The sequence below is a fragment of the Papio anubis genome, chromosome 2 (assembly GCF_008728515.1).
Source record: "Papio anubis isolate 15944 chromosome 2, Panubis1.0, whole genome shotgun sequence".
Taxonomy (NCBI): Eukaryota; Metazoa; Chordata; class Mammalia; order Primates; family Cercopithecidae; genus Papio; species Papio anubis.
This window is the reverse complement of record NC_044977.1, coordinates 165538169-165554351: the sequence shown is the minus strand read 5'-3', so window position 1 is coordinate 165554351 and position 16183 is coordinate 165538169. Positions and strand designations below refer to the sequence as shown.

Below are 16183 nucleotides of genomic sequence, written 5' to 3'. Positions count from 1 at the left end.
TTCAAATTATATGGTGAGCTTTTTCACATTGTAGATGAGGAAACTGAGGCCCAGACAGGTGAAAAAAAAATATTGCAAATCTGACAGCTGATTAGCAATGGAACCATGATGACAGGAGAGGTCTGTTGCCCCCAGTCCAATGCTCTTCTTGCCACTACTTCATGACAATGCTCTGTCTGTGAGATTGTGTTCTGGCTTACAACCTCCTACTCATTACATTGAACCATAATACAAGGACCAAGAATACAAGTAATGGGGTAAATACAGAAGCAATTCAGGTTTTTTTTTTTTTTTAATTGATAAACAAATACCTCTATATGTTGTGGGAAGAAAAACAACAGCTAGAGTGTAAGCCTGCAGCAAGCCTGGCATGTTGGAAATGAAATAAAAGCCTTTCTTCATATAACTAAATTTGAGAGTGTGAATAAAGCTAAATTTCCCCATCTGCAGACTCTCAGACTAGACGAGACTTACAAATTAATATGAGTGTATAGGTCTGGGGCCTGAGGAAAATTAGGTCAGGTCTAAAAAGGAATCAGGTGCTGACCACAAGTCAGAATTTTAATATGAATTCAAAACAAAGGGCAGATATCTAATGCTGTAATTTACTGAACACCATTAAGATGATGACATATGATGTGATGAGGAAGCCTTCAAGACAAAGTTATAGAGAAGAAAACAATATTGAAAGATGGAAAATGTTTTAATCCACATACAATTCAGACCCTGATCCTCCTTTTAAACAACTCTTCTCTCTCTCTCTTTCTCCTTCTCTTTCTTATTGGATCTTATTTTTACCGAAGATATTTTTGCTCTCACTCGACAGTTTTATTTCCCCATTTTCTTTGTTTCCTAGAATTGAGGACCCACAACTAGACATTTAAAAGTGCTTTGATAAAGAAGATAAGAAAATCACTCTAAGATAAAAATTATAAGAACACATCAGTTGTTTTGTGTAGCTCAGAAATAAAATTGGGATGTGAAGAGGTATTTTTAATAACCTGGACAGGAGATTATTCCCTTCCACCTGCTTTCCTAAGGTCTCCAGCTCTTCCTCCAGTGCTGTCTTTGAAGGCTCTGTATATGTCCTTTGCTGAGAGACTGCCATTTATGAGGGCCAACACAGGGATGTTCCAAATATGTCCAGCCATTTAGTGCTGGTATGAAAAGTCTGGGCATTTTTCTCTCTTGGGAGTCTCTTATGCAAAGGTCTGAACTTCTTCCAAAAGTTCAAGATCGATTTTTGGTGGAGAAGATAAGTGAAGGATTTTCTAGCCAACTAAGAAGCAGATTCTTTTGATTAAATGTCAGATTAATAAAAAAAAATTCTACATAAGGTACTGTGACAATTCTCTAAAGGGTATGACTGTGAGAAAAATGCAGATATTTTGGGATAGAGAGTTATAATTTTGAGAATTTTCATTTTCTATAAATTTACTGTGGTTGACATAAGTTTAAAAATGTGTTCATGTGCATAATGTTTCAAATTCATTTATGCAGATTATGTAACACTCGAAAAATCTCCCTTAAATCCCCATGTATTATGGGGACTCAAAACTATAAATTATGCTTGTAAATATCCAGTCCTTTCTACCAAATTCTCAAAGTGTGCTAAATGTGGAGAGTGTGTTATTATATTTACTTTCACTCTCACTCTCTCTTTTTAAAGGGAAGGATGGTAGAATATCTTTTCTATTAATATACCACCTCAAATATAAGTGATCATTTTCTTATTAGTTAAGATATTGTAGAGATAGGCCATAGGCCAGTTTCCCAGTGATTTACTATTACTAGCCCTGCATAGGAACATTTCAAGACAAGATTATTTATCTAAACACTTCTGCAGCCAAACTGGTTATTTTGATTATATATAAAATTTATTAGTTTAACCCATTAATTTTCAAAAAAAAATGTAAGGTTGTTCCAGAAAACCTTATTGAAATAAATTGCTTATATCATGGATTCAAAAACAGAAATTAATTAGACAAATTGACAGTAAGAAGAAATATATTTATAGACTTGTCTTTCACTTCCTCCAAGTTCTTGATACTCTTTTTTTAAATTTAAAAATGGAAAATATGACAAATGTCAGCCCTTACCAACTTCCCACTTCAGAAGGCTGTTGTCTTCCCTCTCCATTTTTCCAATGACATACCAGATACACGCCATCCAGTGTGCAAGGAGTGCAAACATGGACATGAGCAGAGTCAGGACGATAGTACTGTGTTGGGAATAGCGGTCTAACTTCTGCAGCAGACGCAAAAGACGCAAGAGTCGCACCGTCTTTAGAAGATGCACAAGAGACACCTGTGGTAGGAGACAGAGCAGCACAACTTGGTGCATGTGTTAAATTCATACCACAACATTAACTTGGAGCCATTCTAAAAATTCTGGAAATGAAGTAGAATTATTTTAATATTATTATTTTTATGAATTCTCTTTGTTCTTGATATATCAGAAAGTGACAGAATTAAAGAGGCTGGAATAAAGGACAGGATAGGAAGGATAATTTAATTTCTTTGAGTAAATACCTTTCTTAATTAGGGGTTATCTTTTTTTCACTCCCTGTCTGATTTCATACTGTAGTTTACATTCTGATATACAACTGAAACACATTATGGTATCAGAATTGTACATATCTCGAATCCCCTATACATATTTTTTTTCAACCCCGCATTCCCTTCTCTGTGTAAGGAAATTGCTTTATAATAATAATTCAGACAAATTGAAGTAAATGCATAGAAAGTGATAATAAAAATACCTTACTGAGTTTATTTTTTAAAATAGGTAGACCCAGAAAACTTGAGTAAGTTCTGCTCACAAATACCAGTAGCATCTTCTGCCTCATGTACTATACTTCCAACATCATCAACGGACAGAGAAAACATTTGCCTGAAGCGCTCTCTCTCTCTCTCTCTCTCTCTCAGTGTTCTCTTAAACATGCTTAGGGAATTAAAATGAAAGGGACAAGAATTTCTGAAGAGTCTCCTAGTGCCTTTGCATCCACTATGGCAGTAGAATTGTATCTGAGGGGTTATTTTATTGACTTCAGGGTCCAACTGAAAAATGTGCATCATTGGTGTGGACCAGAATGGTCAATATCACCATTAATAAGGGGTGTACATAACACACATTCTTTTCATACCTTCAAAGAACATTCTAAAATGGAAACAACAAACATTAAATCATATGGAAATACAGTTTGACAGATTTCTTGATGTCACCTAATTTCTTTGGGGAAAGCATAAGTAGAGAAGGAGTGACTTTTTATGGCTTTAACTAACTGCACTCTTTCCTTTACAAAACTTAATCAGACACAAGGTCAGCATTGGGAGTTTGCTTTTGTATTTATCTAAAGTCAGTTGACTTCTAATTCTGTCCTCTGCTAGCCATATTCTCTTATCTCTAAGAAAAACAAACCTAGAACAGTGCCTGACACATAGAAAATGCTTAATAAATATTTATTAAATGAGTGAATGAATAAATTATCAAGTTAAGATGCAAACACGCCAAGCTCAGCATAGAAATTGATACTCAACAAAATTATATTCAGTTGTAATCTTGTGAATTATTCTATACTCTAATACAGTAAACTCTTAAGGGCACTTGAAGAACTTAACAGCTAGCTTTGCTCTTTTATTTCTTTTTGTCATTCTCCTGTGTCAAGTTTTACTTTCTTCTCCTTTATAGCTAAGTTCTCATCTATCATTTCTCAAGCTGGTGGTTAGCTAGGTGGTTGGAGGCCAAGATTTGTAATCTCTATTCTGTTATTTAAATATATTACTGGGGATGGAGTTTATTTTACAGGTAGATGAATTTGATGGTTAGGTGACAATTTGGAAGTGAAATGAAACTGGAACGGAAGTCCCAAATGGAGGCAGGCATCTGCACACATAATTTTGATACAGTCTCCCCATTTTCTCTGACCAGACGGGGGATGTTTGAGCAAAGAATGTGGAGTTGCTTGTACATGAGGACAATAGCCATTTGCAAATATTAGGAACATGAACCTTGGTGTCCAGATGACCCAGATAGTTCTATGTTCATTTTTAAGTCAATAAAAACTGGCATTAAAAAATTATGCTTGCTCCCATCAGAGTCAATAGCTTCTTGCTAAAGTTTTAATGTTGCCTCTTGAAGAATGATAGGAGAAAGAAGCATATTTGACTTAGATGGAAATATGTATCTGAAAAAGGGAGAGGATTCTTTTGACTCTTTAGATGCTGTTTCAAATTTGTCACTGATGAGAACTGTAAGCTACTCATAGACAGGTGCATTCATTGAATCCCCCTATCAAATATGAGTTTCCCCTTTTACCAAATGGATATGACCACCTCCTAGCTATCACCTAGAAGGGAGAAAGAGAGAGAGAGGAGGCTAACTAACATGTTGTCAGGTCTTCCTAGGTTTTAGACATTTAGAAAAGCATTGTATAGATATGTGGCATTTTTAGTCTGGTCAAAAACTCTGTAGGAATTATATTATGCCCATTTTACGGACATTTTAGTGTTAACTTCCCCAAGGAAGTTACTCAGATGGTAAGTGATAGAACTTGGATTCATACTTCTGCCCTTTCTACTCTATCAACCTTCCTATGTCTTATTCATAATTTTATCTCTTATAAGTGCCTTTTACAGTGATATACATACTAGTTTTCAAAAAGCATGTGATCTCTACTTAAAAGAACTGCCATGAGCAATTGTGAGCAGAGCCAAAGCCAAAGCTTATGCAGTTCTGAATGTCACCTATGGAGATGCATTAACTGGACACATTTCAGATTTGGGAGACAAACACATTTTGTTATTTATTTGTTTCTTTTTTTAAGTCTTTGTTGTAAAAGAGCATAACCCATAAGTTATTCCTCATAACTTACATTTGCCTGAGAAGAAAACATAATACCTTGAACAAGCTTTTCTGTTCAAATATTACAGAATATTTTGTCCTGACTAACTTGTTTAAGAGGGATAATAAATTTAGGTGCCAGCTTTTTCAATGCTCATGCTCACTCCTGTGAAAAGCAGAACAAGTATCAGTGAAAACAGATTTCTTCCTTCCCCTTTTTCTTTTTTTTTTTTTGACATAGATGTTGCTCTATACCTTGTATTATTTATAAAGCATTTGTGTTAGATTACATAAGATTGATGAAAAGAGAGCAGAAGTGTAGTGAAAGTATATAAATATTTAAAATTCGTCAAACATGCGAATTAGACTTTTAAGACATTTCTTCATCCATATTAATTTTGGGGAATGAGAATGCTAATGATATGAAAGTGTATGTTATATATACCTATAACATATATTATATATGCATATTTAAAATACCTTATTTGCTCAGTACTCAAATAAAAATGGGACATAAAAAATGTATTCATTTTTAGTAGCAAAGCAGCAAATTAATTTAAAATGGGATTGTATTAAATAATTAATGAACAATTTAAAACAATTTGCCAGGGGAATTTGGAAATTTTTTTAACCTTTTGTGAATTACATGCTTATTCTGCAGTCTTGCAAAAACGTGGTTTTAAGCCATTACTGTTTCATGATGGTACATTTATCTAGTCAAATTCAATCTTAAAAAGCACTGTAGAAAGCCTGGATAACAATTCAGTGTAGCAGTGATTGATATATACTAGATTTTTCCTGGGAGCTTTCCTTTCAGTTGAGTCATAAACGTTTTAAAGATGTTGGCACTATCAACTTCCCAACTTAAAAAGAAAAAGAATAAAAAGAAACTATTGTACAGGCAATTAACAAATGCACAAGTCTGCACTAACAAGTTGGGATCACAATTCTATATTCATTCTGAAGTTAATAATAAATGTACTTGAAACTGTGATTATTGTGTGTAATATTTAAAACTATGCCTTTAAATTTTTGAAAGAGAATATGATTTCTATGAAGCACTGTCAATTGAATAGAATATCTGCTTAATTTGAACTAATGTTTAATAAATTTTTACATGCCATAATTGGTTACTCTAGCAGAAAATTGCATTACTGCTTCACAAATGGCCTCCCTAAAAGTTTCTTTATAAGGGAGCATTTAATACTTTTAAGAATACCAATCATCATATTATAAAAATGGCTACTACTACAAGTGATATGCTTTCTGTCCTGTGAGGCTACATGAGGGTAAGGGATTTAGAGCGAGAAAAAGAAGGTACCAAGATTCATGCAAATTCAAGAGAACTCTCAAGTTTTACATTAGTCATATCATTTAGGTTTTTGCTACATCCAACAGTTTTACAAGGACTTCTAAGAAGTGGTTGAATTCCTTCATTTAAATTCAACAGTCCTCTCTATCTTGATCAGTCTTCAGTCGGTTTTGCCAATGAGTAACAAAATACTAAAGAAATAGAGAGTTAAGGGTCATAAAAGCAGAGAAAAAAATCTTCAAACTCTCCAGCAAATTCTTGAGACAAGTATCTGCCTAGGTAATATAAAGTGATGCTTAAATTCCTACAGATGATTTCCTTCAAGTCTGTATAGTATTTTCTATATTCTTGAATAAGTAAATGTAATATGGGAAGAAATCCATTAATACTCAGATAAATCGGTAAATATAAAGCAATTCCAATTAAATCCTTATGGAATTAAAAAAAAAAGAATTTGTTTAGTGGGTCAATATTTATGATAAATTCAGCATTTCTGTGTTTCTTGGCTCTGGGTATTTATAAAAGCAAGAACAGGTAATATGAATGTCAAAAGGAAATAACTTCATCAACTGAAGAATCTGGCCTGCATATCACTGGGCATCAGGGCATCTTCATTGAAGAAGGTACAAAACCCTGGAAGCATAAATCGCCACAACCATTTAAAACCTAAACATGGGAAAAATAAATCAACCTTAAAGGCCATGTGGCGGGGAGCTCTTTACTCACCACTGTGACGTTGAAAGCATACAGGAGATCAAAAGGCAGGGCAGCGATTAAATCAATGATGAACCAGGTTGTGACATAGTGGATGCAAATTGATCTTGCTTCAAAGATAACTTGGCCAGACTTGCTGACATAAGTTGTTCGGAAATTTAAAATAATATCTGCTTGGGAAAAAAAAGATGGAGAAATAAAAGGAAGAGACAGAGAAGAAGAGAGAAGGTAGGAAAGACAATGAAAGAAAGAAGAAAGGAAGGGAGACAGGCAGGCAAGCAAGCAGGAAGGAAGGGAGGAAGAAAATTGTAGAAAATTAAATAAAATTAGGCAAATGGCAACCACTTAGCCTAGTTCAGATTGATAATATCCAAAATATTCTCCTCTACAGATCCAGTTCAACTCAACAGATACTGAAGAAGGGTGAAAAAAGTAATATTTTCTGAGCACATAAGATGTTCCAGACATTAAGCCACATGTTAAGATTATTAAAATAAATAATGACAGCAATAGCAACAATAGTCATCACTTACTAAGTGTTCACTGTGTACCCGATACTGTTCTAATAGCTTGGCATAGGGTATTTCACTTATTCCTCAGTACATCTCCTGAAGTAAACAGTGTTACTCTGATTTAAGAGTCAGAAATCAAGTCTCAGGAAGAAAAAGTAATTAATCCAGAATAATATTGCCAAGAGTGGTAGAGTCAAGTTTTAATACAGATACAGGCCGGACATGGTGGCGCATGCCTGTAATCCCAGCACTTTGGGAGGATGAGGCAAGAGAATTGCCTGAGCTCAGAAGTTCGAGACGAGCCTGGGCAACAAAATGAGACCTCATCTCTACTAAAATTCAAAAAAATTGGCTGAGCATACTGGCACATGTCTGTAGTCCCAGTTACTCCAGAGACTGAGGTGGGAGAATCACTTGAGCCCAGGAAGTTGAGGCTTTAGTGAACCATGATTGCACCATGGCACTCCAGCCTGGGCAACAGATTGAGACCCTGTTTCAAAAACAAAAACAAAAACACCCACTAAATATAATCTTAAGTCTGTATTCCTTATTTTATATAATATTATTTCCATGTATAAAAGTTTTACTAATCTCTGTGTTGATATGGAATTCAGCCCTGCCCTGAAGGCACTCCTATTAAGAAAGTACTGGTAGGTTCTTGTGTGAATTTCTAGGTTAAATTCTACTTTAATGAAAGATGTAATTGCTTTCAATCTTTCCCTGCATCATTATTTAGTTATATATTACCGAGTGTTTTACAATATATGAGGTCTCCTGAGTGCTGATCAAATGACATCCCTATGAGCTTCCAACAGCCCTATGAGCTTGAAAGAAGACCCTGAGCACCAGAAAGGAACACAACTCAGCTGATACTTTGATGTCAGCCTTTTGAATCCTGATTGGAGGATCCAACTAAGCCATCCCTGGACTTTTGACATATAGCAACTGTGAGATAGTAAGTGGATGTTGTTTTAAGTTGATAAGTTTGCTATGCAGCAATAAAAACTAACACAATACTTATGTCATTTGATTCTCAGGATAGCCTTGTGAGGTGAAATACACAGGAGTCATGACAAGGCAGATTAGTATTAATGTAGATAACATATAGGTTCTTAGTATGAGCCCAGCGCAGTTCTAAGTCCCTTATCATCATAATCTCATTGATGCCTTACAACAACGCTAAGAGGTAGTCATTTCTATTATCTCCTTTTACAGATGAGGAAATTGAGGCATAAAAGAAGTCAAGTGACTTGCCCTGGGTGATACATCTGATAAAACTGAAGCACAGGATTACATCTTCCAACAAGTTAGTGAAAGAGCAAGACCCAAATCCAAGTCTCCTGAATTCCAGTTCAGGACTTGGGGTTGTGGTATGTTCACAGAGACTAGTCTCATCACAGATCTGGAGGCAAGTTCTGGGTGACCCAAAAAGAAAACAATCGTTGTTCTAGTCTATTGTGAATGATATAACTTTTAAAAACTGAATTATTAAAAGTGACTTTTTTGTCAAAAAATTAAAATACCTAGATAATTTTATTGTTAATATTGAGAATACGAAAGAATGAAGCTAATTAATAAAGCACTCACATAGGATAAGAACAATCCCAGGTGAATTCCACTGCACAGTTAAAATGCTATCGTGGCAAAGCACCACCGGACCATGGAAGCATGGCCACCGTGAAGGAGACAGGTCAGTGGAATGCCGTCAGACTGTAAGAGTAGCACGTGAACGTTCATTCTTCCTCTTTATCTTTCTAGGCTCATGTACTTCCGCATTAGCAATGCAATTTAGTACCTCAGACCACCCACTTTGAAATAAAGCAAAGATTTCAATTTCATGTTTTCTAAAAGGAAGCACAGTGAAGCATTTAAACTCTCATGAGTAAGGAAACCCAGAGTTGTTTATTGAGCCCATTAGTGATGTTTGGTTTCCACAATATAGGCTAAGGCAAGCCCATAAGTTCGTTATAAAATTAAAGGGGATAAATTCCTTGAATAAGTGGCCAGGAGATCTACCACAGTTTTCACAGAAAACCCATTGCCATCGTCCATATACATACCAGCGGCACTCCCATGAATGGAAGAATGAATGAAGTGAATGACCTATGGTTGATTGATACAGCAACATTTTTAAAGCTATGTGGTTAGTTATGTGCTTGACTAAAGAACAAAATAGTGGTTCAGACTTCTGGAAAAAAAAAACAGGTATTTTCTTGGATAAGTCATTACAGAATATTAGTTTAAAGAGCTTTTTAAAAAACAATTTATTATTCAATTGAGTTAATGGAATGAAAAGAAATATGCTAAATTTAGGTTTAAAAAGAAGTAATTATAAGACTTTTATATACAAAGAGATAATAGTAAAAGAATAAAAGATTTTCAAACATCTATACAAATCTATGTTTGACATACTTGAAAACTTTTTGGTTTATTTTCACGGGGAAAACTTAGATATATATTATTTTCTAAGATTCTAGGTCTATGGTACACTTACAAAGTGTATGGTACACTTGCAAAGACTATATGTTTATCCAATCAATATTATTTTTTGGTAGCTGATTTCAAAGCAAATAACTACTTTTGTCATACTCATAAGAACAGACATAGTTCTGGTATATTTACAAAACACTTTTTCACATTCATTAATTTGAATATTTCCTATGCCATCCTCTCAGGTGGACTGCTGTCACTTGCATTTTAACAATGACACGGGAGATTTAAGTAAATTGTTTGAAGTCATGCAGATAGTAAGCAACAGAGACAGAGGATGTCTTTTGACATTCAATCCCATTTTCTTTCCATTATCTAAATGATTACTGCACTTCTAAATATATTTTAGAGGAAATAACAATAGGTCAGTGCAAGGAAATGCATTTCTGATTGTAGTCCTTCGATCAAATTCAGCATCAGCACTACCCAGGTAAAATAATATTAAATTAGGGTCACAGAATTAAATGTGGTGAGATGAACTGTCTTTGATTCTGGAAGTACAAGGGCTAAGCTTTTGTTCAGGGATAACAGAGAAGTCTCTCTGTTTTCTATCCAGTGGTGAGGATGTGGCGGTGGTGTTCACGAACCAGGATAACTCAATGTTTATAAATATTTCCTTCCATTTAAGAGAACTGTAAAGATGGTAAGTACAGATTCTTCTTTGAAAGTGAAGGAAGCACAGAATACAAAGATTGTGGTGAGGAAGAGCTTTCTAGATCTGGTGTCCCTCATGACAGAATCATAGAAACAGAGTGGAGCTTCAGAAACACTGAATGCAGCTACTCCTCCCCATGTAGCTGTCTCACTCCCTTTAAGATTTTTGGTTTTTTGGCTAATTAAATCAACAATTTATTTAAATATTACAATAAGAATGTGATCTCCAGGCAATCCATAACCTATCTGAAAAGCAGCAGTATAACTTTCATTTTTGAGAGTCTAGAAGCGTTAGTATAATGTTTTTCAGCCTTATGTTGAAAAAATACATAGAAGTGTATTCACTAATATCTACAGTTTTATATGTAATTTTCTGGTTAATATCATTTATGATCAATTTGCACAATTGTCCATAAGTACAAAACACACACACATATACACACAGTTTAAATTTTTAAGAAATTTCAAAATCCATAACAAATTAACTCAAAAGGATTTTTCACTTAGAAATCTTAATGTCTCCATGTGCTTACATATGCATAAATGATCCTTTATGGCACCAATGGGTAAATAAGCAGGGTAATGCAGAATTACCATACATACTCTATGTGGTTTGTAGAATTTTCAAAAAACTCATCATCATATACCCACGCAAAAGAAGTAGAATATAATTGAATTATCTAATGCTTCAGATGACAGTTAATTATTTTGCAGAGTGATCAGTTTGCCTTATTGTATTTGAGTTTTACATAGAATGATTAATAAAAGACAAATAATCAAGAGAAAAATGTGTACATATTCTATTCCATACTGTTAAGGCAGCCAAAAGTGAGTATTTCACTTATATCCCACACTAAATGTCTATTTATGTGGACTAAAAAGCAGAAAGGTTAAATCCATTTTTTTTCTAGTTTGATTTCCTGAAGAACTATGTAACTAAAAAGCACAAAAAAAGAAGCTAAATTTAATATGGCATAAATTAGTAGGTTTCTTTACTTTATTAGCATGCATGACAGATGGGAAATAATTTTAAAATCATATTGGCTTACTTGTTAAAAAGTAAATTAAAATACAATAGTGTGCATGAAAGCATATGCACCACATACAAATAATTAATGTTTTCATTTAGCCATTTCTTTAAAAATTAATCAATGTAGTACAGTGTGGTGGAGAGATATTTAATTAAACCAGCTGCCAACTAATATTCAAAGATACTCTGTTTTTTTCATTGCTTATGAGGCACTCTTTCAAACACAGTACAATATCACAGCAAATTTGAGCTAGAAGGTGTGGGACGAATGAATAGAGAGCTGATTAATGAAGAGAGGCTTGAGGGACTAACAATCCTAAGAATAATTGCAATTGATTGCCAATATTAGTGGATGAGAGTTTCATATCACTTGACCGTTGCTCATCTTGTCAGATTAGTCCCTCTTGCTTACCTGAAGTGAAAGATTAATGGAATAGAAAGAGCAGCAGGCCCAGTGAGAAACAGTATTTAAGAACAACTACATTTAGGAGAAAAAATGAAGCTGACAAAGGGCAATCGGGTAGATTGAGGTGTAGTTGATGCTGGTATTGGCTTTTGCTTTGTATCTGTAGGGTCAATTATTCATAGTTGCATTAGCTGGCGATGTCCATCATTAGGTAGTTATTTTTTCATGTTTTAGAAAAATTTTCTTTTTTCTGTTGATACATGACCAATGTACATCTTTTGGGGGTGCATATAGTTTAATACATTCTTATAATTTATAAAGATCAAATCAATATAAGTGGAGTATCCATCACTTTCTTACTTTTCTCAAGTCAGAGGAAATGTCTTCTTTCTCATAACTTCTTTTCCTTTATTCTAGTTTTGTTCTCAGCAGCAGCACAGAATACATTGTCCTCTCCCAGCCCAAAGCTCTTTCTGTAAATATCTGAGATCAGTCGTCAAGTTCAGCTCTCAGTTCTCAGGTTGAATATCTTCATTTCTTTCAACCATCTCTTACTGATACGGTTTCCTCTTCAGAGGCCTGATGATACTCTCTAGTTTGGTGGTTTTCACAAAAGCCTCATGGAAGAAAGGAAGGATTTGGGTTCTACCTCCACCCACCCAGCCTTTCCAATTTTCAGGCTGAGCTTTTATTCATTTTACATAGTAAGCCTCCTCATCAATTTTGATTTTGAAAAGGAATTTTCAAGTCTTTAATACAATAAAGAAAAGAAAAAGAAAACCACTCTTGTAAGGTACTTGGAATTAAATTGACCATCCCAGAAGCGGTCCGGCCAGTGTGGGAGACAGGGGCAAATATCCACAATTCCCACCAGCATTGTTTGCAGAGTTCTTGTTACTCCATAGCCTTGCTAACACTTGATGTTATAAAATTTAAAATTTTTTTGCCTATTGAGTGGGATAATAATAATTTTAATAGTGTGTTTAGAATTAGTTTTAATACTTCTGGTAATGCAGCCTTATTAAATTATCACGGTTTAAAAAAACCCTTTTATTACTATATACTGAAGTGAACTTTTGCCAACTTAAAGTCCCAAATGCTACTGTTTTTCATACATATCGGTCCTAATAGACTGCTTGGGTTCTTACTGGAAGAGCTAAAGCATAGATATATCTTTCAGCTTTTCAATATACTTAAGTATCACAAAATACTGCTATTGAGGACTTGTGTTCTTTGCCTTGTGCAGAGCCCCTGGCACTCAAAGATGAACAAGGCATCCAAGAGAAGCATGCCTTTTTCTGGTAACCACAGGATTTCATAATTTTATTAATCTGCAATCATTCCAGCTGTAGATGCATAAACACACACTATCTGTGATCTTGCTTGCAGGTCAGAGGAGACAGTGTGCACTACCAGTGGATCTTTAATATTCCTCATTTATCATCTACAACTAATTATTTGTGTTATATTGGTCTTGTACTTTTATTTTGTTATATAAGTTTACCATATCAAAAGACTTCCATGTAACATGCCCACTGGCATGTGTACAGACTATTTTGACTCCCTATATTCACTTTTTCAGTGATGTGTAACTCCAAATTAGGTATTAAACTTTGGAAACATTTAATCATTTTTAATAAAAAGAATTTAATGATTAAACATAAACATACTGAAAAAACCTTATTTAATCAGTCTTAATTATATAAAGTTTTGACACATTTATTCTGTTTATAGGTATAGTTATTAGGTGGCAAAGTTTCCAAGTTTAAGTAAAAACAGAAAATATAAGAGCTATCTAATTTATAATATTCAATAATGCAATTAAAAAACTAACAATGGGGGTTATGAGTTTCATTTGAAGTAAATATTAATTATTCCAGTTACAAAGCTTAGAACTAATGAACACTTGGCTGGGTGCGGTGGCTCACGCCTGTAATCCCAGCTCTTTGAGAGAGCAAGGTGGGTGGATCACATGAGGTCAGGAGTTTGACAGCAGCCTGACCAACATAGTGAAACCCTGTCTCTATTAAAAAATACATAAGTCAGCAGGGTGTAGTGGCGGGCGCCTGTAGTCCCAGCTGCTTGGGAGGCTGAAGCAGAAGAATCACTTGGAGGCCAAGGCTGCAGTGAGCCCTGGGATTGTGCCACTGCACTCCAGCCTAGGAGACAGAGTGAGTTACACATCACTGAAAAAGTGAATATAGGGAGTCAAAATAGACAGTCTGTACACATGCCAGTGGGCATGTTACATGGAAGTCTTTTGATATGGTAAACTTATATAACAAAATAAAAGCACATGACCAATATAACACAAATAATTAGTTGTAGACAATAAGTGAGGAATATTAAAAAAAAATTAACGAACACTGAGATGAGTAATAAAAAATGTGTTAATATAATTGATGTTTGTCCCAAAATGAAATCCCACATGTATGCTCATTAGAGACAAAAATAAATTTAAATAATATTTCTTATAGCAACATAGCTCTTTGCATTTTAATTATAACTATTATGTTCATTTTCACATTTGAGGAAAATAATATTCTCAGTATTTGTGGTAGGTTTTTAGTGCTGTTTACCAAATATTATGATTCCTTACTTCCTGGAAAGATTATAGTTCCATACCTTCTGAAGAGATTAAGTGCATCCCTGTGATTTGCTTTGGCCAAAATTGTAAGAACAGGGGTAACCTGGAACACTTTTATGAAAAGCTTTGAGAACCAGGGCATAATTTATTACATTTTCTTTTCCTTGCCTTAATAATTATGGAAGCATATGGCAAGATGTGGATCTTCTGTCAGCCTAGGTGCCTGAGAGGTTACAATGGGCAGAGCCCATTCATTGTACATAGCATGAGTGAGACATAAAACTTTACAATATATCCCACTGAGACATTGAGATTGCTTGTTACTGTAGCACACCCTAGCCCATCCTGACTAACAGGTGTTTTTGTAAAGCCATAGAGCAGAGTGGCTAACAGTGTAGAATCTGGAGTCCATCTCCCTAGGTTGTGGATCACTGGGCAGGTGTTGTCATTATTATTACTATTACTACTGCTATTACTACTACTCTAGAGGCTTCAAAACTGAGGAACAGGGTCAATGAATGACTTAATCTAAGATTGCATAACATATTAATAGTAATATTTTCATTGTTACTTTACAGACCTAATATAGTGGTGTTAAAGTGACAACAAAATAGTAATAATAATCAAAGTAATATAGCTAGCATGTATTAAATTTTTACTTTGTGACAGGAATTGTTTAAGTACTTTCTATGTGTTAAGTATTTTGGTCATCATGTAGTCACTTTAAAGTAGGCAATACGTCTATTTAATGATACATTAAACACTCAATTAACTTGCTGAAGGTTACCCAACTGGGCAGTGGAAGAGCTAAAAGTTATGCTTCAAGAGTCTGTCTGTATACTGCCACCAAAACATTATTTACTATAATTCTTACCCTCCTTCCAGCTCAGGAAAGAGATTCTTTTAGTAATATCTAAGTTTTTTGAAACTTAGTTAATTTTTAGAATCATATACAGATAATATTTAGCATTTAAACTATAGGTTTCCATGTACAAAATTGCTCAACATTTTAAAAAATGTTGTATTTCAAGAATAGCATATATACTGTAAAATGCACTAATCTTAAAGGGACAGTTTAAAGAATTTCCCAAAGCTAACCATCTTTGTAGCCAACAATGGATAGAGATATAACTGGAATCAGAACTCCAGAAGCCTCTTTTATGATCCTGTCTAGCCATTAACTTTCAAAACATAACAATTGTCCTGAATCTCATAGATTAATTTCATTTAAATCAGTAGGGTGTGTATGTCCATTGATTCTATTAATCCAATTGCTGGGTCAGCAAGTATGTATATATTCTAGTTTAATAGACACTGGCAAAGAGTTTAATAGGAAGACTATACTAATTCACATTCTTATATGCAGTGTATGAAATTTCATGTTGCTCTTTATATTCCTCCAATCCTTGGCAATTTCTGATTTTTTTTTTCCTTTATTTCCCTTTTAGCCATTCTGGTAGTAGTGAAGTTATTTTAATTTTCCTTATGATTAATAATGTTGAGCACAAACTACTTTCATATTTGTATATTCTTATTTATGAGCATCAATTCAGAACTTTTGTCTAGGGAAAATCTCCCCCACCCTCAGCATTCTTTCTCATTTGCAGGAGTTGTGCTGCATTTTCATATAAATTGT

At 34.4% G+C, this 16183-nt stretch overlaps 1 protein-coding gene across 2 annotated transcripts in view; it reads right to left on the bottom strand.

Moving 5' to 3' along the window:
* Positions 1-16183, bottom strand: part of KCNH8 (potassium voltage-gated channel subfamily H member 8) — a 385706-nt gene that overhangs the window by 129137 nt on the left and 240386 nt on the right. For both annotated transcript variants that reach the window (XM_017955938.2, XM_003895159.4), the window contains exons 6-7: positions 6881-7038; positions 2100-2307 (exon numbers count right to left, since the gene is read on the bottom strand). In XM_017955938.2, the coding sequence (XP_017811427.1) occupies positions 2100-2307; positions 6881-7038 (366 nt within the window). The remainder of the gene's footprint in view (positions 1-2099; positions 2308-6880; positions 7039-16183) is intronic.